The 25,376-nt window shown below is 41.9% G+C and overlaps 1 protein-coding gene across 11 annotated transcripts in view; it reads left to right on the forward strand.

Annotated features, from left to right (window-relative positions):
• LOC122562023 (myosin-16) overlaps positions 1 to 25,376 on the forward strand; it is a 277,196-nt gene that overhangs the window by 148,730 nt on the left and 103,090 nt on the right. For 7 of the 11 annotated variants that reach the window (XM_043714428.1, XM_043714426.1, XM_043714433.1 and 4 more), the window contains 2 exons: positions 6,288 to 6,374; positions 23,295 to 23,440. In XM_043714428.1, the coding sequence (XP_043570363.1) occupies positions 6,288 to 6,374; positions 23,295 to 23,440 (233 nt within the window). The remainder of the gene's footprint in view (positions 1 to 6,287; positions 6,375 to 23,294; positions 23,441 to 25,376) is intronic. The other 4 variants (XM_043714429.1, XM_043714432.1, XM_043714434.1 and 1 more) reach the window with 1 other exon arrangement.

Raw genomic sequence — 25,376 nt, forward strand, 5'->3', positions numbered from 1 at the left:
CCTTTGTGTTCTCCGGTTTCCTCCCGCAGTCCAAAAATGTGCAGGTTAGGTAGATTGGCCATACTAAACTGTCCTGTAGCTTCCAGGATGTGCAGGCTAGGTGGGTTAGCCATGGGAAATGTGGGGTTATGGGGATAGGATGGGGGGAGCTGGGTCTGGATCTGGTTGGGATACCCTTCAGATTCGATGGGCCGAATGGCCTCTTTTTCCCTCTGCAGGGATTCTGAAAACTACACAATACCGCAGGTGTGGGCTCACCAAGACCATGTACAATTGCAACTATTTCTCCCTGCTCCTGTACTCTAATCCTCTCACGATAAAGGCCGACGTACCACTTGTTTATTTTGCTATCTGCCTACTTACTTTCAGCAACTAGTGTACAGGAACACCCAGGTCTCATTGCATCTCCCCCTTTCCCAATCCATCGCAATTCATACAAAAATCTGCCCTCTTTGTTCGGCTGCCAAAGCATTTACCCACATTATACTTCATCTGCCATGCATTTGCCCATTTGCTCAACTTGTGCAAATTACACTGAAGCATCCTCTGCATCCTCCCAGTGAGCTTTGCATTGTCTGTAACTTGGAGATATTTTGTTTAGTTTCCTCACCGAATTCACTAATATATATAGTGAATAGCTAAGGTGCAAGCATGGAACACTGTGGTACCCGACTCCTTACTGTCAGTGAAGTTGAACAGTTGCCTGCAAAATGCATCTCAACTGATGCAGAAATTTGCTTTTTCTGAAACTTGTCAAGAGTTGGCTGGCTGGAAGGCTGTGATCACTGAAGCAGATGTGGATATTGTACAGGCCAATGGGGAGTTCAGAGGTCTGTCTTTCAGGTTCCTGAGAGGCTGTTGCAGGACTGAGCAAGAAACTAAGCAGAAATTATCACCCACTCATCTTCTGTGTTGACAGATGTTGAGCCCATTCCCTTTCAAATAATTTAATAAAAAGTAATTTGCTTGATAATCTGCCAGAAAAGCTAGGGTAACATGACTCTTTAATCCACAAAATAATTTCAGGATCAATTCACTCATCTGGCCACTTAGTAAGGTTCATCGAACTAACAAGGAAAACATGTAGAAAAACAAAAATTCTGAATGCGTGATAACATTCAGCTCTTATTGGGAATAACGCTTCTTTCTTTCAGAAGATTAAATTTATTGGTGCTGAGTGTGAGATTGTGGCCTGACTCCATTTGGTTTTCATTAGACTTAACTTTCATTCTTGATGATCTGTTCTCTCCAGTTCCCTCAGCAGATAAGGAAAGCAGAGACTGATTGATTGTGTAAACTTTTAGTCTGAATCCCTGTCTTGTACAGCTCCGAGAGACATCCTTCCACCTTTTGTTATGTTATCATTGGCTCAACAGGCAGGCTGGTTTACTTTAGGGGACTTCGGTGAGGATCTTTCAGGATCTGGTGAGAAAGGGGAAGTGTCGCTTGTGGTCAAGACTGGTCTGACTATAGCGTTTTCAGTGTGATCTTGTGCCAGTTAATGGTTGAGTGTCCAGCAAACAGGATGGACAGTCTGTCAGTGACTTCTGGAAGGAGGTGCTGGTTTGATGTATAAAGGACCACAATGATCAGAACCGCCTTTGTCTTGGCAACCCTGAAACCATCCTGACCGATCTAAGGTACGCCAGAATCCAGGAAATAGCGAACCCCCTCCTACCTCTGGCCTCTCTCCGGTAAGGTCCCTGTCAAGCACACATTTTTCTCAAAGGGGCTGCAGATCCACATCAATGGCTGCCCTATTTCTTCCAAGACAATCTGGTCTTCTGTAGGCGAGCTGACTGTGGGGGTGGGCATGTGGGTAGGATGGTGGGTTACATTACTAGTCATCCAGAGACTAGGCAATGCTCTGGAGACTTTGATTAATTCGGCATGCAAACAGACTGTTTAGTCCACGCTGACCATATTCTAAACCAACCCCATCTGCCTGCATCAGGTTTATATCCCTCCAAACCTTTCCCATTCATATACTTGTCCAAATGTCATAGAGTCATAGAGATGTACAGCATGGAAACAGACCCTTCGGTCCAATCTGTCCATGTCAACCAGATATCCCAACCCAATCTAGTTCCACCTGCCAGCACCTGGCCCATATCCCTCCAAACCCTTCCTATTCATATACCCATCCAAATGCCTTTTAAATGTTGCAATTGTACCAGCCTCCACCACTCCCTCTGGCAGCTCATTCCGTACACGTACCACCCTCTGTGTGAAAAAGTTGCCCCTTAGGTCTCTCTTATATCTTTCCCCTCTCACCCTAAACCTATGCCTACTAGTTCTGGACTCCCTAACCCCGGGGAAAAGACTTTGCCTTTTATCCTATCCATCCCCCTCATAATTTTGTAAACCTCTATAAGGTCAAGCCTCAACCTCCGACGTTCTAGGGAAAACAGCCCCAGCCTAGCCCATTCTTGCTCCCCTTTGGTCAAATATGTCATGAAGATATTCTTTTCCAGAGCTGAGCTAAGTGTTACGAGCGGAAATGTAAAGATCACACTTGAGATTTAAGCCTAATTAATTTAAATTATTCTGAGGATTCAATTACTTTTTCAGAAAAAAAACCATTGGTTTGGGTATTCAGCATCCAGAGCCAAGGGTGCAGGTGAATGGAAAACTCCATCAAAACCATTGGCAAAGCCAGTTTAAATCTAGTCACTGAACTTAGTGTGTGAAATCGGCACAAATGTAGCTTTTCTACCGGCTGTTGCAAAGAACCAGCTGCCTTGTACTTTGTCTCTCGTCATTTGAGCACTGAGATTAAATATTCAATACACAAGTAGCACAAGAAGAACAAAGGGAGATTCCTGCTGAAATCTGACATAAAGGCAAAGAGCTAGAAATACTCGGCAGGTCTGACAGCATCTGTGAAGAGTAACACAATTAATGATTGAAAGGCAATATGACTTCTTCAGAAAAGAAACTGCAAATATGCATAATAGTACTTTCTGACATAATTAGGTAAGATTCATGAGCATGCACATAAGGCTGCATGGAGGAATGCCTTTAGCCTATTTTGGTCATGTATAATAGTTTTGTATGATATTTGCAACTCTTTTACTTTATGAAAAAAATAATTAGAAAATTATTGGGATTTTAGGATGACTGTTTGATGCATTAATTTTAGATGGCATTGTTGCAATGCTATCCCGATTATGTTTCACGGTACTGAGGAAGGGTCGCTGGACCTGAAATGTTAACTCTGATTTCTAACCATAGATGCTGTCAGACCTGCTGAACGTTTCCAGCAATCTCTGTTTGGTTTTTGTTTCTGATTTCCAGCATCTGAAGTTCTAGCGGTTTTTATGTTTCACAGATTACTTGTTGGCTTTCAGAGTGCTGCTTGCCTTCTGAGGCTGTTTCTTTCATGAAGAATTTGGATCATATTCTGAAAATATCATTTCTCTTACTATTTGGCTTTTTTATGTGGAGTATTTAAGAATAGAAAGTTTTTGGTCTCAAGCCAAGTTACCAGTGAGTTATATCAAGCCCTAAGTATTAGATGTTACTAATTTATATTTAGAATGTTCCTCACTGACTTGTCAGTAGGCACAGTGCCAACCAGTGCCATATTTGAGAGTAACGACTGCACTTTGAACTGGTAGAGTATGGTTTTGTGTCTTTCATTCCTGACATAGCGCATTTTCTTCATTTTCAGGACTCCATTGGGAGTTGATGCCAAATTGAAAGCAAGCATTGTGCAGCAGAAATAAGAAGTTATTGTAGCACTGGTGTTATAGTGGCCAGTAATTAATAAATTATGAATGCAAAGATTGGAGCACCAGGAAAAGGGAAGACAAGAAAATAATAGCTTCAAAATGCGATGCTTAAGGGTGAGCTAGGTAAAGAAAAACGTACAAAAAAATGCTGAATGAATTAGAGAACTCGTTAACATCAAAACAAGATAAATGTCATCCTCTTAAGTGTGTTATCTGTGTTGAAGGATTACAGTTCCTCATGACCACTGGAAGGATCAAGGCAGAAGAGCAACAGCAAGGGAGTCATGATTTGGAGATGCCAGTGTCACTCTGGAGTGTACAAAGTTAAAAATCACACAACACCAGGTTATAGTCCAACAGGTTTAACTGGAAGCACTAACTTTCGGAGCGCTGCTCCTTCATCAGTTTAAGACTTAACAAGCAATCAAGGTATTTCTCAATGTATAACTTCAGTTACATCACACTGTAAACTTTTGCTATAAATTCTGTGTCTTACAATTGTGTCCTCCACAACCACCTGATGAAGGAGTAGCACTCTGAATGTTAGTGCTTCCAATTAAACCTGTTGGACTATAACCTGGTATTGTGATTTTTTTTTTTAACAACAAGGGAAGGAGCTAAACAATGTGAAAGCCTGGCATAACCTCTAGCTGCAACATGGGGGTCATCCACGACTCCTGTGATTGGAAAGTTAGGAAATCTATGGTCATCCACAATACTCAGCAACAATGACTGACAGATGTTTGTCTCTGCTTCTTCATGGCAGTCTCTTGTTTTATTCTGCTGGGGAATAGGAAGAGGCCTAGAAGGATCACCAAAAACTAGTTTGGTCAACAGGCCACAGCAGCACAGGTCAAGAATGGGGGTACAAGAACATGGAGGCTGTTGGGGTTTACAGGTAGACAGCAAAGAACTCAGACACTCATTTCACGAGTACCACTCCCTATAAGAATTATATAATGTCCCATGAAAAACATACAATACATGACAGAGCAGGTATGTTGACAGATTATATCCCCGAACCCTTGTGCAGTTTTGTAAAGTAGTCGAGTATAATTGTGAGAACATGTAGAGGAGTGTGGAACTTAGCAAACCAGTACATTCTTGAATAATTCCCTCATTATTTAATGATGAACAGATGCTATTCTTTTGGTCTGGTATAAACACCTCACACTGTGATTTTTCTTATTTAGTGAGAGACGATTACTTACAGATGAAATATTTCCAGGCCTTTGAATATTAAAACCCCAGCAGTGTGATTTGTTTTCCATTACTTTCAGTCCTGTTTATCATTTTTGGGATTCAAGAGTTTCATGCTTCTGTAGATGTTGCCGTTTTTTTAAACCCAGAGATAACAAATTCTGAAACCATTTTGTCTGAATTGATAATCCGGTTCTGAAGTCATAGGCTGCATCTGGGTTTTTCAAACAAAATGGCTGTGCTCACCTGGTGCTGGAAATCGTGCAACATACGCTGAAAAATCTTGAATGACTATATGCATTATCCCCCCGCCCAGTCCTCCTACTTTCTAATGCTCTAGAACACTCATTTATTTTGAAGGAAAATGTGACTCCAATGGAGTGTTTAAATTATCAGAATACTAAGGCAAGTAAGTCAGTTATTGCATCTTTCAGAAAGTTATTCATTTATGCTGGCATAACTGGATGGAGCATCGACAGGCAACTAGGTATAACCAGCGGGTGGTGCCATGTTTTAATCCTTGTTTGATGTGGTCATTGCCTCTGCAAATGTAATTTGGGGAAGAAGCAAAAAAGGATTTTTAGGTTTAGACCTAATTGCTTATTCTTCTTCTCTCCTAAGCATTCGAATCTGAAGGTTAACTATATCGGAAATAAATGTCGATCTGAAATGTGAGCAATGTTTTGCACCATTCTTAGTACAAATTGTCTACCAAGGTCCCTGCATTAAAGTAGTGGCTACACTTCGAAAGTACTCAACTGATGATAGTCTTCAGATGTCCAGAGAACATGGAAGATATTTTATCCATCCTTCCTTCCACCCTCCTTTTATCTCCCTTCCCCTTTTTCCGTGTTCCTTCCCTTCCCCGTTTGTCCTTTCTTCCTCGCTTCTGTTCTTTCTTGAGACTTGATCCTTATGCAATTCTGGGTGGTCCTTCCTTTGCTTCCTGGAGTATATGCAAACTTCCTGCCAGTAGCATTGGATCATTGACAAGAGTCAGAAACTAGACAATATGGTGAGACACAGTGTTTAAGGTCTGCACAGGCAAAATGCTCTTCTAGGTGGTATATCACATACAATCTTTCAGCGTATAATAGGTTATCACATGGAGATGAGGAATTCAGATTAAATTTTTTGGAGGCAGATTAATCATGATACTGAATGCTTGATCTTACTCATGACACGTACTAACAAAGCTGCAACAAGTTGTAATAAAGTCCACTAATGTTGATCTCGGCCTTTTTGCAGACGTATTGCAACGTTAAATTAGAGTGCCTGTCATTGTATTATTCAGTGTAGCATTGGATAGCAGATTCATTGCATCTGTTTTCAAGCCTTTTAACTTTTCTGCAGCACAGACTGGAAGATCTACAAGTTGAGGAGGAAAAAATAAGCCATTTGACTAAATCCAACTGGAAGCTACAAGCTCAGAGAGAAAAAGTGAGTGCGTTACTGAAGGATAACACTTTCTTCCTTTTGACTTGCAGTTTTAGAAACAATTTGGTTTCTTAAGCGAAAAGCCTGGCTTGAATTGTCTGCGTAATTTAGACACTAAGAGTTATTTTGGACCCCCTCTCAAGATTTACAAATACCCCTTCCGAGATGAGGATTTATTCCGATTTTGAGACTGAAGTAAATATTATAAAGCTCTGGTTAACAAGTCAATTGCCCACCACTGAGCATGACAAAAATTATGTTTGTACAATGTTATCAAAACATTCTCAAATAAACTATGTATTATTCCTCGTTCGGTCCAATATATTAAACTGTATTATAGTTACACACTGTGGGACGAGATTTCTCTGAATGTGAAGTGAATGTATTAAATGGAAGCTTTTCTGCCTCCCATTTTTCTACTGCTGTGGAATCTATTCAAAATATAAACACTCAGGGGATGCCCCTCTACTTTCTCTGGGTTTACTCCATTATTGAACTTGCCAATAAGTGCTTTTAGAATCTTTTGCAAGTTTTATTGTGAGTGGTGAACATGGATTTTTTTTTCTTTATGTACCAATGAAGATAAATGAAATATTGAGGTACAGATTAGACTAATAATAAGCTCCAAGATAAAGATATATCCTGCTAAACAAATTACTTATGCCTCATTATATGTTAGTTACATGTCCTGAGGGAAATTAATTATTTGGTGAGAAATTATGTCACAAAGCTTACATTGGTAATATTAAATTAAGGTTAATTTTGTAATGACGTATCCATTAGCTCTGTAGAAATGGCTTATGTCATAAGATGCAGACTAATTATGTAATTTTGTTATGAAAGGTGAATGGAGCAAAAGTAGACTTTCGGCCCATTGAGTCTGCTCTATCATCCAATGAGATCATTGCTGGTTTGATAATCCTCAACTCCACTTTCCGGTCTATTTCCCCATAACTGCTGACTAAAAATCTGTCTATCTCAGCTTTGAATGTTACTTAATGGCCCAGCCTTGACAGTTTTCTGCAGTAAAGTATTGTACATTCCCTGCCATCTAAGAGAAGCAGTTTCTCCTTACCTCAGTTTTAATTATCCAACCCTTTATTTTGAGATAATGCCCTCTGTTCTTAGACTCTCCCTTTCTCCCTTTCCGTGTCTATCCTGTCAAGTCCCCAAATAATCTTTATGTATCCATGAGGTCGCTAGTCATTTCTCGAAATTCCAATGAGTGCAGGCCGAGCTTACTCAACCTCTCCAATCCCTTTTAAGTAAAGGCCAATATTCCATTTGCGTGCTGAACCTGGATACCAGTTTTTATTTTTTATGATTCATGCATGGGATCTCCCAAATTCCTCTCTTCTGCTGCATTCTGCAGTCTCTCTTCTATTTACATTTAGCTCCTCTAATCTTCTTACCAAAGTGCATTACATCATGTTCTCCCACATTATATTCCATCTGCCAAGTTTTTGTCAACTTGTCCGTATCCCTCTCCAGACTGAGTCATCCCTACCACTTGCCTTCCCACCTATTTTTACGTCATTCCTAAACTTGGTGATAGTACATTCATCCTCAATATATGTTGTGAATAATTGTAGCCCCCAGTACTTAATCCCTGTGACACTGTACTAATTGCAACTTGCCATCCTGAAAATGCCTCCTTGGACAACTTCGAACACCATGGGCACTTAACCTTACTAAGAAGCCTAATTTGTTTAGCCTTCTCAAATGCCTTCTGATAATCCAAATCTATTACACCCACTGCTATCCCTTTATCTAGCCCCAGAGGTTTAGTACATTTGTCAGGCATGATTTCCCTTCATGAAGCCATGCTGACTCTTGATGTTCTGCTGTTACATCCTTTACAATAGACTAAAGTTTTTTCCAATAACAATGATAAGTTAGCATTCTAGGATGCAAGCCATCAGGCCAGGGGACTTTAGCCCCATTAGTTTATCATACCACTTCTTTTGTGATGGTGATCATACTGAATTTGTCCCCTGTGTTGTTTAGTATTAATGGGAAGTTCAAAGTATCTTCCACTATAAAGACTGATACAACATATCTGCCATTTCCTTGTTCCTCAAAACCATTTCCCCAGGTTCATTTTCTAAGGGACATGTGGTCACTTTAACCTTTCTTTTTTTATATATATAATTAATGAAGCTCTTATTGTCAGTTTTTATATTCTTTGCTGGTTTACCCTTGTAGTTTATTTGGTCTGCCTTTTATTATAATTTTAGCCCTCCTTTGCTGGATTCTGAATTCATTCCAATATTCAGGCCTATCACTGACGTTGGACTCCTTTTTTATGTGTTTCTTTCATCTTCATACACTCCTTAACTTCCTTGCTTAGCCATTGTTCTTTTATCCACTCGTGGAATGTTTCCTTCTTTCTTGGCTGAATTTTCGCTGATAGTCATGAATTACATCCTTGAAATATCTTTCACCGCTTTCTTACTGTCATTCTTGCTAATCTCTCTGCCTAGTTCATTTTTTGGCTAACTCCATCCTCATTTAATTGTAATTCCCTTTATTTAAGTTTAAAAACAATATTTCTGACCCAAGTTTCTCACTCTTGAATTGGATATTAAATTCTGTGAGGTTATGGTCACTTTGTCCTAGGGGATCTTTTACTTTGAGGTCAATAAATCTACCCCAGAGCCCATTACCAGATCTAAGATAGCCTGTTCCCTGATCGGCTTCATGACATATCACTTTAGGAAACAATCCCTAATCCACTGTATGAATTAGTTGTCATAGCTATCCTTTCCAATTTGATTTAACCCAATCAACATAAAGAATAAATTCATGCATAATTGTTGCTCTATTATTCTTATGTGCTCCTATTATTTGTTGATGTATACCTTTTCCCACAGAGTAGCTAATGTTTGGGGGTCTGTATGCTACTCCTACCAATGTCGTTTTCCCCATGCTCCTTTTTACCTCCACCAGATGCATTTTGCGTACCAGCTTAGCCTAAATCATCGCTCTCAAGAATCCTCATTTCATCTCTTAAGTGTTACAATGTCACCCCAGCATCTTTTTCTATTCGTCCTGTCTCTCTGAAAGGTCAAATATCCCTGAATTTGAAGTTCCAAGTTTTAGAATGTTGAACATAGAACATTACAGTGCAGTACAAACCCTTCAACCCTTGATGTTATGCCAACCTGTGGAACCAGGTCAGTCTCCTTGTAGCCATCTTTCCTTAAGGGCTTTTGAGGTCATATTCGTTTACTTCAATTTGTGGCTTCAGTTCATCTGCCTTGTTGTGAATGCTTCACGTATGAAGATAGAAAGTCTTCATTTTATTATTGACTTTCCCAACATTTTTAATGGAACAATGTGACTTTCACTCATTGTGTTTGTTCCTTTTGTTATCTAATAGCAATCAATCTCATCACTAACCTGCAATCCTATCTGCTCCTGCTCATCTGATTTTGTAAACCTCCAACCAACTGAACCCCCCCCCCGCCCACTCTACTATTCAGTTTAAAGCCCTGTCTTGAACATAGTTAAGTGATTCATCAATCTCCATGTAATCATGTCTCCATAATGTCTATAAATTCATACACATTAACCTGTGTTAGTGCTGCTAATTCATTTATTTTGTTCCCAATGCCATCTCCAGTCAAGTAAAGAACTATTAATTTAGCTCTTTTAAAAAGAAGTTTTTTCCCTTTTGAACCTATTTATTGCTGTTTTTCTACGCTTGCATTCTCCATCCTTTTCTTTCCCACTCTGGGCGTCATTATCCAACTAGCTGCTGTGTAATTCTGCTGTGTCCTCTTACCTTGTGAGCCTACATTTCCCCCTTTCCCAAACAATTGATTTAATTCATTTTATCATGGCCTACTGCATTCAAAGATATTTTGTTTCTATATTTATCAGTCTGACTATCAGCGAGCAATGGCTGCAGAGTAATGTTTCATGATTTCAATGGAAGTGGCCATGAGTAACCTTGCTGCTTTGCCACTCTATAAAGTGTAATGTCTTGGTTGCTGAACTGAGGGTAAACGCAGTGTGTGTTACTGAAACTCTTCACAGTGGCTGGTCTCGATGAGTCATTGAACTTGACTCGAGACCAATCAGGCGAGTCCTGGAGTTGGGAAAGTTGGGTCTCGCCAAATTTAAAAGAAATATGAATATGGGACAACAAATAGACAAGTCGCAATACCATTGGCACCAAAATCTTCAGCCACTAAGGCTCCATGCTCTATCACTTCTTTCCCATTGTTCATTGTCTCTTTGCTTTCCCAAAATTCAACTCAAAAGCAATCTTGTCACCTTCACTCAGCCTATTTTTACTCACTAGCTTAGCATTCCGTTTCTTTTGTCGGAAAAGAACCTGTGTTTATAGGGCAACTTCCATGACCTCTGGATGTGGCAAACTGTGTTGCAGCTAATGAAGGTCTTCTGAAGTATATCCTTTCTTGTAATGTAGTTTTTGCAATCAAATTGCACACAGCAAGGTCCACACCCAGCAATAAATTGCAAGCATGTTTTACCGAGGTGGATCAAGAAATCAAGTCCTACGTCTTCTTTAGATTATATTAGATTACTTTACAGTGTGGAAACAGGCCCTTCGGCCCAACAAGTCCACACCGACCCGCCGAAGCGCACCCACCCAGACCCATTCCCCTACATTTACTCCTGCATCTAACACTACAGGCAATTTAGCGTGGCCAATTCACCTAATCTGCACAACCTATTCCACAACCACCTGAAGAAGAAGCGTTCTGAAAGCTAGTGCTTCCAACTATAACGTGGTGTTGTGTGATTTTTGACTTTGTCCAGGACAGTATGAAGAGCTCCTCCCCTCCTCAAAATAGCGGCATTGAATGTTTTTGTACCTACCAGAGCTTAATGTCTCATCTCGGAGATGTCAGTGCTGTATTCACATTGGACTAACGACTGGGATGATGAATTTGCAAATGTTTGCTAAGAATGCAATTTTCTGACTCAAGGGTACTGTCAACTAAACCACGTGGTGTATAAAGAGGCTGGTATACTGAAAGTATCATCTCTCGCAGTTTGGAATTACAAATTATAATTAGTTGCTAATTGCAATTTGGCAAACTCAAGTTTCTTTGCCTTGTGCAAATTGTAGCTGACATAATTGTGACTAACCCATGTAAAAATGATGATAACCTTCTACACTGGACCCAATATGTTTTGTCTCTCCAGATGCTGCCAGACCCGTTAAGTTTCTTCAGCAGTTGTTAAAAAATGAGAGATAATGAGTTGAGATAAAGTGCTATTAAATTGACCTACACAGCTAGTTAGTGCAAATCATTACAATATACGTCACCACACAAACATATTGAGGTTATGGTTTCAGCAAATAATTTCTAAAGCAGTGACCATTAAACTAAGTTCCATCGTGTTTATAACCAAACTGTAGCAAATTGAGAAAACCCATGTTGGTTAAGTCAGCTTCCAAAACCAGCGCAAACTACAACTTTCAAAGGCTTTGAAAATGATTTTTTATTGTGTTGCAGTGATCGATATTGTTATGCTTTGGTATTGCAGTTCAGTTCTGCTCTTCCTGCCTGCTGTCTAGGTCAAAGATCACATGACACCAGGTTATAGTCCAACGGGTTTATTTGAAAACTCTAGCTTTCGGAGCGCCTGATGAAGGAGCAGTGCTCTGATTGCTCATGTTTTCAAACAAACTATAAGATGGTGTCGTGTGATTTTTGACATTTTTGTCTAGGGGAATAGTAAAGAACCATGTTTAGAACACAATGAAAAAGAAGTTCAAATGTAGAAATCCAAACTAAAAGCAGGAAAGGCTGAAATTAAACACAAGGTTCAGATCTCCTTTTAAAGCTAGAAGACTAGAACTCCCCAGCAGAACTGGGGTTTGAAAATGAGTTTCACTGGCTTACAATGAGGTGTCTTCTATTTTGGCTAGTGTCCTTTGGATTAAAAAGGGGAACCACAAAATATGTGATGACTTTTGCAAACATCGGTGTTCCATCTGCTTGTATGATTTAGCACTTCAGTTCCCTTCCCCATATAAATATTTGTCAGCATGCTCAGGAGAACTTCCATTTGAAATTGAGCTGTCGAACCTTCCCATTATTCTGGGCCATGCTATGATGGCAAAATCTGCTGGTGTAGGTTTTCTTTTTTTTAAAAAAAGCCTTCCATTTTTACAGCTCCAAACCTCTAGCTGTCTCAAAATGCTGAATAAAGTACAAGACCTATGTTATAATGTGGAAATTAAGCAAATAGAAGTGCTCCATTTAAAATGAGGCCTCCACCCATTGTTTGATGTACTTAGATTTTTATAGGCTTGTCCCAATCCCAATCGTATATATTGGAAAGCCACAAAGAAAGCTTTACATGAATCAGTCACAAAGAATTGCAAATTAACAAGAATAAATGCTAAGGATCTTATAGGGTTCTGAGTGATAACAGACGTGGCAAAATATGGTGCAGAACCAGATGAGAAGTCCTGCAAGATTCCTCTTGATGTTTGAAGTACCTCACACCACCTTTCCCTGTTTGATCGCGGTGCTGGGAGTCTCTTGCTAAGAAGCTCTGCATTGCCAATTCAGGGGGTGTTATTGCTTATTAAATACCTTGTTCTTGGCACAATTCAACTCATTAAATTACCAAACCCTCCAATCCAGCTATACACTGAGACACCTCGAGATGGAAATCAGCATGAGGACATGGCGGATTCCAATAACCTGGACGACCAGACACCAATATCTCTGGGCACACTCTATGGGCACCAGACACATGAACCTGCCCATTACAGAATATCAAATGGGTGCAATAATTGTTACTGTTGGTGCTGCTGGACAGGTGCTCTGAGCGAGTGAGTAGATAGCGCAGAGGGTGTACACGGTTAGTGGTGTGGAGGTTAAGGTGGGTGACAGCAAGTGACAGAAGATTGAAGGCGGGAATTTAGTTACTCCTTTACCAGCAGTCCCATTAGGAAAGTGAAGCGGGAATCCTTGGCTCTGAGCAACATGCACTGTATTTGGGTTTGATTGTCAGCACTGTGTGATTACTGTGAGGTGTGTGTCATAGCTCCAGATGGAGAGTGCTCTGCAATGTCTGTCAGTGCCTGGTGCCCAACATGGAAGCCTTTTGAACAAGTGGTGAGCCAAGGTTGCTTGGTACCTTCTCTGACTTCCATGTGGCGGCTTCTGGGTGTCTAATTTCTCCAGGGAGAGTGCTGGGATAGGAAGCTGCTCTTTACTAAGGAGAGATGTGCAGTTAATAAGGTTGTTAATGAGCAATAACACCCACCCCCTGCCTTAATGGCTAACTTGCTGCTCCCTTGTGAGAATTTCACCCTGTCATCTGGAGCTCCACTATTTCAAGTTGTTCCTGACTGCAGACCTCTCGTGTGATTCTCTGACATTTCTTGCCCAGGTTGTTTAGGATGCTGTAGTATCCACCCACAAGCCTCAGAGAATTGGGCTGAGCCGCCTTCCCAGCTCATGTCAGCAGTTGTCCACCTGCTATGGCTCCCTGCTATATATCCTTGTGGGATCAGTGGAATGGATTCCATCCAGCACTTGACTCCACCTTCGAGTAATAATTGCATGTGACTGGTGCTTTCCAACTTCAGTGCATTTACCAAGGTGGAAAATCCCCTAGATTCAGGCTAACCACTTTCGTGGTGAAAATCTGATTGTTCATGTCTGCAGTTAGCCACCTTCACACTGAATATAGATATCCTTTTAACTGATTCAATCACTGACTGGGGGATCATGTATTTAGAGATTACCCTTTCAAATCTTGGAAGGAAAGGTAATTTCAAATTAACTGTTTGATCTGAAGGCAGGATAAATTGCTCACTGAGATGATTAAACATCAGAACAATGTTTTGTCTCTCATGGGAATGTTTAGTTACTCCTTTACCAGCAGTCCCATTAGGGAAGTGAAGCGGAAATCCTTGGCTCTGAGCAATATGCACTGTATTGGGTGTGATTGTCAGCACTGAGATTACTGTCTGGGCTAACCTTTGCACCAGGAAGTGGTAAGAGGCGGGCAAGTCAGATTTGACCCTTAACCATTTCTTGTAACCATTCTAATTCAGTCATGCTGTGCAAACAAGTCATGTATTTGCATGACGGGGCAATTCTATCCTGTCTAACAGTGAGTCAGATTTGGGTCAATACTGATACACCTCTATCTGAACTTTCTGTTTACAAGGGTTTGAAATTTTTGAACATTTATCCCCCTTTTATAATCCAGTGTGTTGGCCACACAAATTTTTAACCATCCTCCACATGTTTTCCTGATCTTCCTTTGGCATCTCCTTGGCTGGGCTATGGTTCCAATGGTTTTGATCAGCCTTTGACATTTCAGGTTATTGTCCATTCTTTGTGTATATTTCTCGGCCTTTGTTATTGCTGAATAGTCAATTGTGAGGAACATGGCTGAAATAGTCCAGTTTGATTCTGACCTGTTGCTCATATGTGCACTTCAGGCAGGACAGCTGCTTTTCGCTCTCCCAAACCTGAAAATGCACGGCATTTGATTTTACTAGCACCTACTGCGGCTTGGATGAGTTAATGTAGCACAAACCTGGAATTAAGCTGGTCTTAATGGCTCAGTGCTTTGCTGGATAATTTTCTTCAGGATCTTTGCTCCTGTTCCTTTCAGAGACCTGCTCCTGAATGTCAGTGCCTAATGATAAAGTGCAGGTACCTGCTGAGTTGAGATGAATCAGCATGTTTGGTGTCACGGATGCCAGTCTTTAGCCAGTTCACTCTGTGTGATGTCAAGAGTGCAAAGGCTATACGACTGAAGACTTGTGCTCCAGAACTCAGTGCAACCCTAGCCAAGCTGTTCCAGTACAGAAATAATACTAACATCTACCCTATAATGTGGGAAATTGCCCAGGTATGTCCTGTATATATTTTAAAAAAAAGGTAGGACAAATCACTCCCAGCCTGTCAGTCCATTTTTACCATTAGTAAAGTGATGGAAGGGGTCATCCACAGTGCTATCACGCAGCACCTGCTCAGCAATAATCTGCCCAGTGACACCCAGTTTAGGTTCCACCAGGGCCACTCAGCTCCTGACCTTGTTACAGTCTTTGAAATTCAGCTCTTTTGTCCATTTTTGAACAGAGGTATGGTGAGAGCAACTGCTCTTGACATCAAGGTCGCATTTGACTTAGTGTGTCATCAAGGAGCCCTAGCAATATTGGAATCAGCAGGTTTCGGGGCACACTCTCTGGTGGTTACGTTCACATCTGACACATCACAAGATGGTTGTGTTTGTTGTTGGTCAGTCATCTCAGTTCCAGGGCATCGCTGCAGGAGTTCCTCAGGGTAGTGTCATCACTGACCATCCCTCCATCATAAAATCAGAAGTGGGGATGTTCACAGATGATTTCAAAATGTTCAGCACAATTTGTGACTCCTCAGATATTGAAAAAGTCCATATTCAAATGAAGCAAGATCTGAATAAGATCTGGGCTTGAGCTGACAAGTGGTAAGTAACATTATGCCACACAAATGCCAGGTAATGGCAGTCTTCAATAAGAAACTATTTAACTGCAGCCCCTTAACATTCAGTGGCATGACTATCACTGAATCCCCCACTATCAACATCCTGGGGATTACCATTGATCAGAAATTCACCTGGACTCACTATATAAATACTGTGATTACAAGAGCAGGTCAGAGGCTAGGAATACTGCGGCAAGTAACTCACCTGATTACCAAGGTTTTCCACCATCTACGAGGCCCAGTCAGGAGTGTAATGGAATACTACCCACTTGTTTGGATGGGTGCAGCTCCAACAAAACTCAAGAAACTTGACACCATTCAGGACAAAGGAGCCTGTTTAATTGGCACCACATCCACAAGCTTCCACTCCCTCCACCACTGATGCTCATTAGCAGCAGTGTGTACTACCTACAACATACACTTCAGAAATTCACCAAAGAGCCTTCCAAACCAATGACCGCTTCTATCTAGAAGGACAAGGGAAGCCGATACATGGGAACACCATCACCTGCAAATTTTCCTCCACTCACCATCCTGACTTGGAAATATATTGCCGTTCCTTCACTGTTGCAGGATCAAAATCCTGGAATACCCTCCCCAAGAGAATTCTGATCTACTTACAGTCCATGGACTGCAGCAGTTCAAGAAGGTGGATCATCATCACTTTCTAAAGGTCAATTAGGGACAGACCACAGACACTGGCCCAGCCAGCAACGCCCAAGTCCCATGAATGAATAAAAAAAACAAGTGTAGACTGCCTGCCTGCACTCATTCATACTGTGGCATTGCAGCCAATGCAGGAATATTGAAGAAATTCAACAGGTCTGGCAGAATCTGTGGAGAGAGAGAGAGAAACAAGAGTAAATACTGAGTCTTTTCCGAACTGGCTTCACAGTCGGCTGAAGTGACATTGTTGTATTTAGCTGGAGTGTCTGATTGCCCTATTATGGTATTGGTGGGAAAGCGGTAGGTTGTTCAAACATTGCTGGAATTGGAGAGTTTTTTTTAATTCAACAACTCTTTCTTCTGAAAAAGTGCCTTCCATCACTTAACAGAGAGCAAGTAAAGGATGTTCATCCAAGGCAAGTCATTTCCACAATTCAACCAGTGAAATTGGATGAGGCTTCAGGGTGTTCATCAGGATATTGCAGTGAATATTAGGAAAGTTATTGATAGACCTACGCTTGTTTCATGTTTTAGAACTTCAGTCCAGCAGGTTTGCTTTTTTTTTCTATTAACTTTATTACTTTCATTAATCATATAAAGTAAATATTGTTTCCAATTGAAGCTCATTATAAAATTCCTATTTGACAAAAGACTTTATGAAATAGCTTCTGTTTGGTCTGGCAAGTACATATCCAAAACCTTTACTGGAGTACTGCCTGTGCCACTGATATCTGATGCTCAAATTATAGTTTAACTGCTCCTCTGGATTACTTAACTTGTATCACGAGTAGAAATGCACTTTTGTACTACTGTTAAACAGAGTGTCTACAGTGACAAGAGGAGACAGAAGGGAGGAAGGTAAGGAATTAGTAACTTGTTATGATGACTTTTAAATAGGTTACATTTGTTTCAAATTGGCATTTTATCAGTGTATTGAATTCTCTTCATCAGGTAAAAGTTTGCACCAGTCTCTTTAATCATTTACTGAGCGATTTGCACACTCCCCAAAGCTCTGCAAGAAAGCGGTTTGGAAAGAAAGTTTGCTGAGTAGCTGCTGTCTGCTCGCTCACCTCATTGCTGTTCCCAACTTTTCCTGCAGAGATTCCTACCAGCTGTTGCCACTGCCCTTTTGACCGAGATACTTGGTTATCCTCCAGCTTCCATTGTCTGTGGGAGTCACCTCACTCTTGATCCCTCTCCAAATCTCCTGTCAGCTGGCTAATAACTCAGTCAAAGATCTGGAAAACATTCCCAATCGTTTATACTGATACCATTTCATTTCAAGCAGTTCAGAGGTAGCATTGAAATGATGTTGACTTGGAACTTCAGGCTACTTCGTAAGGAAAGATTATGAAAAATACTGGTCTACTCTGTCTGGAAACTATACCCTTCCAGTTGTTCTTGTTGCTAAGCACCAGTATGAATAGCTGCAGAAAATGGAGTTCCACTGTGTCAGCTTTGGAGAGAGGGAACTGAAGAAACAAGGCAGATCTAATGTGAAAGGGTTAATCCAGAATGGAGTAGGGTCAGGAGAGGGTCATTGGGATTTACAAAGCTTTAAATCATGGCGGAATCAGAATGCTTTAATTTAAATAAACTAGGGTCTACAAATAGGAAAGCAAACGTTTAACTCAGTTTCAAATAGTTTGAAACTAGTTTTAGGAAGAGAATTTGATTGTTTGGAATACCCTGTTAACTGGAGCATTGAAAGCAGCAAACAATGGGACAGTCAATATGAGGTTGCATCCTATTAGTAGGTGAGTTAGCATGCTTGAAATGTTGAGCTTTGATGATTCAAGTGGGTCTTTGGACATCTCTTATTTGCATTCTTCCAACTGCTATAATAATTAAAATTAAACAAAGCAGTGCAAAATATTACGCAGTTCACAGATAAGGATTTCCCATTTAAGATGGAGATGAAGAGGAATTTCTTAACTCTGAGGGTCTTTGGGTCTCTTCTCCACAAGGAGCAGTGGAAACTGACACATTGATTATATTCAAGTTTAGGTTAACAAATTCTTGGTCATTTAGAGAGTTGATGGTTATGAGAAACAAGCAGGAAAGTGAAAGGAAGAAGGAGCAATTTAAAATAATGACAGTAGAGTGGTCCAGATTTTTTTTAAAAAACATGATCTTGTGTTCTTCCAGAGAAACAAAATATATTGTCCAGCCTAGAAGTCTGTGAGGTCTCAGTTGACCTCAGGTGAAGGAAAAACTGAGGACTGCAGATGCTGGAGATCAGAGTCGAAGTGTGTGGTGCTGGAAAAGCACAGCTGGTCAGGCAGCATCCGAGGAGTAGGGTAATCGACATTTCAGGCATAAGCCCTTCATCAGGAATTTCTGGTGAAGGTTTTATGCCTGAAACATCAATACTTCTGCTCCTTGGATGCTGTCTGACAAGCTGCGCTTTTCCAGTACCATACTCTTCGACTATTGATAGGTGAAGTCTGTGTAATGGAGACAAAGTTTTAAAGGTTATACAGGTTCCTTTTTAACAGTGAAGAGCTGATTCACTGATCATGAGTAAAAAGGCCAGTGTTCAGGGAATACTTGTCAGAAGCAACATTCACTTTAGATTACTCAGTCATTTCAACTTACCTCTGAATTTGAGCTGTGGTGTCCATGATTATATTAAGGCTGTAATGAGGTGTGGAACTGAAATATACTAATGAAACCTAATGGAGTAGATTATTGTGAGTAATGTGGCTTGGTGGAATTGTTGAGGATTCCTTCCGTCACTTTGATCAGAACAGGGGGAAAAGGCTAATTCCATGGGTTTTCCGTTACCTTCTATGGGTGCAAACGTTTACTTCAAACAAACAGTTTATAGAAATAAAACTCACTAATTTTAATAGGCACAAGGTTTCAGAGTGATATCTTGTTCAGATGGTGTCCATGTGAGGCACAGTCTCCAGTTCCTGATTTGTTGACCATTTAAACAAATGAGACTGAGAGCCGGCGATTTCACAAGTAGTACTGCTGCTGGTTTCCTTTGTTCAGGCCTTGAGGTAACTTCTTTGTTCAAAAATGCCGAAAAAGCATTAAAAATTGGGAGGAGGTTGCTGTTTTAACTCGGCAACGTTGTCCATAGCTGTTCCTGAGACTAAATTGAGGTAAATGTAGTGTTGTAAACTGGATAGTGATGCCATTCCTGATTATTGTAATTTATGTCAAACTAAGTGTTGGCAGACAGCACCCAGCTGTGCCCAGCACATACTTGTGTTTTGGTCTGACAAGCTGACCTGAGTGTTTTAAGTGCAAAGATCAAATCAGTCATGGTTTTGACTGCTTTAGTCAGTAGTGTTAGTCACTGCTTTGTGTCGGGAATCGTGCTGAAATATCTTGCCCATCTGTTTAATTGTTCACATTTACACGGAAGCAGAATGGATTTAAGTTGCTCAATGATATTGCAAGGTTTGTGAAGGTTTGTAGCTCAGGTTGAGGTTTAGGATGTAGGTTTGCTCGCTGAGCTGTAGGTTTGATATCCAGATGATTCATTACCTGGCTAGGTAACATCATCAGTGGCGACCTCCAAGTGAAGCGAAGCTGTTGCCTCCTGCTTTCTATTTATATCTTTCTCCTGGATGGGGTTCCTGGGGTTTGTGGTGATGTCATCTCCTGTTTGTTTTCTGAGGGGTTGATAGATGGTATCCAGATCTATGCGTTTGTTCATGGCGTTGTGGTTGGAGTGCCAGGCCTCTAGGAATTCTCTGGCATGTCTTTGCTTAGCCTGTCCCAGGATAGATGTGTTGTCCCAGTCGAAATGGTGGTTTTTTTCTATCAACCCCTCAGCCAGGTAATGAAATGTCTGGGTATCAAACCTACAGCTCAATGATATTGTCTAAAAGAAACAACATAATTTCACTTATTTATCACAGAATTCCCACCGGCCATTTGGCGCATCATGGCTGCAGTGACTCTGAATGACCAGTTCACTTAGTGCCATTATCCAGCTTCCTTCCCATAACCCTGCACGTTGTTCCTTTTTAGATAAAGTCTAATTCCCATTTTGAATGCTTTCATTGAACCTGCCTCAGGCAGAGAGTGCAGTTCAGACACTAACCACTCACAGTGATTAAAAAGGTTGTCCTCATGTGGCTTTTACATCTTTTACTCTCCGCACTCTCTCACTCAATGGTTTTACAAGTGGGAGGTTTCTCCTTATCTATGCTGTTCAGACCACTTGTGATTTTGAATACCTCCATCAAGCCTCCTGTCTGCTGTGTTGTTGGTTTGAAGGAAAACACTGTTTTGTCCAATCCATCTTCGTATTGAACTTCCTCATCACTGAGATTGCAGATCCACGTAAATAATTTCACTGATGTCTTCACCTCCTTCCTAAACTGCAGCACTTAGAACCAAAAGCAGCATGACTGCTGAGGCTGAGCTAGTGTCCGATACAAATTCAGTTTAACCTCCTGCTTGGTACTTTATGCCCTTATCATAGAATCCCGACAGTGTGGAAACAGGCCCTTCGGCCCAACAAGTCCACACCGACCCTCCAAAGAACATTCCACCCAAACCCATTCCCCTACCCTATTACTCTACGTTTACGTCTGACTGATGCACCTAACCTATATATCCCTGAACACTCTGGGCAATTTAGCATGGCCAATTCACCTAACCTGCACATCTTTGTGGGAGGAAATTCTCTCGGACACTGGGAGAACGTGTAAACTCCACACAGACAGTCATCCAAGGATAGAAGTGAACCTAGGTCCCTGGTGCTGTGTGACCGCAGTGCTAACCACTGAGCCACCATGCAGCCCTAATGTGGCCAAGAGTACTGAGTGCTTGTTAACTGTGCTCTCACACTGGCCTGCCACCTTCAGTGTGTCAGTGTTCCTCTGCTCCTTCATCCCCTTAAGAGTGGCCCCTTATCTTATGTTGTTTCTCCACCTTCCTTTGATTGAGATGACTGACTTCCCATTTCTGTGCATTGAACTTCACCTGCATGTGCATTCCACCAATATCTAAGACAAAGATCACTCAACTGAAAGTTATCTGTTGAATGCAATCTGTGAAGGGTGTAAAAATAAATTGTTTCCCAACTGCAAATTTTGGTACCTGATCAAAATTGCTGAGAATGCATTAGTGATCCCTCAGTGTTTGCTGGTAATATGAGGCTCCATTTGATGAGCGCAAATGTGGAAAATAGTCATTAAATTTAATGATTTGGACTTATTTAACTGCAGGATTAATTAATAACAATCTATCCCAACTTTGAGTAATCTTGCCGTGCTTTAGTCGAGTTGGATAGCAAGATTTATTTGTTTCTGTGTCACGTCATTTGGAGTACACTCATGCCCACTTATATATCTTGTTGAACTTCATGCAGACTGTTTCCCACAAGTCCATTAGAATAATCATCGCATAATCATTAGAATCCCTACAGTGTGGAAACAGGCTATTTGGCCCAACAAGTCTACGCCGACCCTCTGAAGAGTAATCCTCCCAGATCCATTCCCCTCCTGTATTACCCTACTTTTACCCGTGACTAATGCACCTAACCTACACATCCCTGAACACTATAGGCAATTTAGCATGACCAATTCACCTAACCTGCACAACTAGTGTGTCTCTTTTGTGCTCTCTCTCCCTCCACACACAGACTAATGCATATGTGTGTGCACATACACATACTTAGACATTAGAAAGATCCAACTTTGTTCTGTTATAAGAGATTTAAGTATCCAAATTGATGTTTCATGACCAAATGCTCTACAGTCATTGGGTAAGAACAAAACTCCTCTGTTCTTGCACTACACATTCTCCCCGCCCACACCCCCTCCTCTTATCCCAGTCCCTCATGAAGGATTTATTTGCCAAAAATTTGAATACCGACATGAACGCCTACCCAGATGGACATTACCATTTGTGAAACTGAGCAAAGCATGAATCACGAAATGTACAAGGGAAATGAAGAATGTGTATTACGAGCTGGTCATTTTCTAACCATACTTTGAGCCCTGCATGGTTGGCTGGCTGGCACGGTGAGGTGTGCACACTGACTTTTTATTTTTTCTGAAGTTAAAATCAAATGGAGCACAGACTGAATGAATGATTTCAACATGCGGCCTCTTCAGCCTGTCCTGACATTCAATCTAATCAGGGCTTATTCTTCTATCACGATGCCATATTCTGCTTTCTCCCTGACCATCTCGATGCCTTTAAAATCAAAAACTTTATCCGTCTCTTGTCCATATTTGGTGATTTGGCCTCCATAGCCTCTGTGGTAAAGCATGCCACAGATTCACTCAAGTGTGAGTGAAGAAAATCAAGCTCTTTGGATCTGGTAGTTGTCAAAGCCCTTTTTTTTTTGATGAGTTTGACTATGCCTCAGCTGAATGTTATTGACCATTACCTACAAAACAAAATTGCCCATGAATCCACACAACCTGGCACTGGAATTTTAGATGCAGGTCTCCAGAAAGGCGGGTGAAGGAAGTGAGAAGGTTTACGTGTGTAGTAGGGGATGTTGTTCAGATCTTACGGCTAAGCTTCTTTGTTGACAGAGAAGAATGCCCCTGACACTCTATCTTCAGCTTTCATACACCTGGGAGTGCTTGACTGTGACAAATTTGGGTAACGTGACCCAGTCAGTATTACTGCCCTTTCCCCGCCACCCCCCCCTCCCCCATTTGAGAGTTGAAGATTCCATGAGGTTATCACTTGTAAATTTCTGATATCACTCTTTGAATATTCTTCAGAGTTGATCTGCGCAATGATCGGAAACTAGAAATAAAATTAATTTTCAAATGTGTTCCCTTCACAGTTTGAGTACAATTTCGAGCAGGAGAAGCAACTGAGGGCAGAGCTAGAGAGGGGAAGGCGAAAGCTTGAAGCAGACCTCAAGATGACCATTGATAGCCTGAACGAAATGGAGAAATTGAAGGTTGACCTGGAAGAAGTAATCAAGAAGTGAGTATTTTCCTATTGTAAATGACCAGTTGTAATAGCTCTTGAATCAGTGCTGGTGCGTTAGATTGCATTCAGGCTCGATCTAACCCTAACGGGTTATGTCAAATTGTGTTTCGTTGTTGTTATTATGTTCCACTTTCTATACCAATTGTAGAACTGAAACCTGTGAAGCGCCCTGTCTCTCTTCTTACCATTCCTCCTTAGGGCTTTAAACTGCAACTTAGAACTCTTCCTCCGCCTCCGAGCTTACTTTTACAATCGGGACTCCCGCCCACCTTCTGAGGACTCCTTCACTCTCCGCCAACACACTCCATCTACCTGGACACCCCGCGCTTACCTATTACCCGCCCTCAATCTCTTCATTTCCATCTGCCGCCAAGACATTAACTGCCTCAACCTGTCTACCCCCATCTTCCACTCCAACCTCTCACCCTCACAATGCGCAACCCCTCTACTCCCTCTGCTCCAATCCCAACCTCACCATCAAACCAGCAGATAAAGGGGGTGCAGTGGTAGTCTAGCGCACTGGCCTCTACACCGCTGAAGCCAGACGCCAACTCGAAGACACCTCCTCGAAGACACCTCCCCTTACCGCCCCCTCAACCATGATCCCAAACCCCCATCACCAAACCATCATCTCCCAGACCATACACAACCTCATCACCTCAGGAGATCTCCCACCCACAGCTTCCAACCTCATTGTCTGGGAACCCCGCACTGCTCGGTTCTACCTCCTTCCCAAGATCCACAAGCCTGACCACCCTGGCCGACCCATTGTCTCAGCCTGCTCCTGTCCCACCGAACTCATCTCCACCTACCTCGATATTGCCCTGTTCCTCCCTGGTCCAGGAACTCCCCATATACGTTTGAGACACCACCCACGCCCTCCACCTCCTCCAAAACTTCCGTTTCCCTGGCTCTTGATGCCTCATCTTCACCATGGACATTCAGTCCCTCTACACCTCCATCCACCATGACCAGGGCCACCCAAGCCCTCTGTTTCTTCCTCTCCCGACGTCCCCAACAGTACCCTTCCACTGACACACTAATTTGCTTGGCTGAACTGGTCCTTGCCCTAAATAATTTCTCCTTCGAATCCTCCCACTTCCTCCAGACCAAAGGGGTAGCCATGGGCACCCGTTTGGACCCCAGTTATGCCTGTCTCTTTGTCGGCTATGTAGAGCAGTCCACCTTCCGTAGTTACACCTGCACCACTCCCCACCTCTTCCTCTGTTACGTTGATGACTGCATCGGTGCCACCTCGTGCTCCCGTGAAGAAGCTGAGCAATTCATCAACTTCACCAACACATTCCACCCTGACCTGAAATTCACCTGGACCATCTCTGACACCTCCCTCCCCTTCCTGGACCTCTCCATCTCCATTAATGATGACCGACTTGACAATGACATGTTTTACAAACCCACTGACTCCCACAGCTACCTGGATTACACCTCTTCCCACCCCATCTCCTGCAAAAATGCCATCCCGTATTCTCAATTCCTCTGCCTCCGTCATATCTGCTCCCAGGAGGACCAGTTCCACCACAGAACACACCAGATGGCCTCCTTCTTTAGAGACTGCAATTTCCCTTCCCACATGGTTGAAGATGCCCTCCAATGCATCTCATCCACGTCATGCACCTCCGCCCTCGAACCCCACCCCTCCAACCATAACAAGGGCAGAACCCCCCGCCCCCCGGTCCTCACTTTCCACCCTATCAACCTTTGCATTAACCATATCGCCCGCTGACATTTCTGCCACCTCCAAACAGACCCCACCACCAGGGATATGTTTCTCTCCTCACCCATTTCCGCTTTCCGCAAAGACCATTCCCTCCGTGACTACCTGGTCAAGTCCATGCCCCCCAACAACCCACCCTCCCGTCCTGGCACCTTCCCCTGCCACCGCAGGAATTGCAAAGCCTGCGCCCACATC

Source organism: Chiloscyllium plagiosum, chromosome 24 (assembly GCF_004010195.1).
Source record: "Chiloscyllium plagiosum isolate BGI_BamShark_2017 chromosome 24, ASM401019v2, whole genome shotgun sequence".
Lineage (NCBI taxonomy): Eukaryota > Metazoa > Chordata > Chondrichthyes > Orectolobiformes > Hemiscylliidae > Chiloscyllium > Chiloscyllium plagiosum.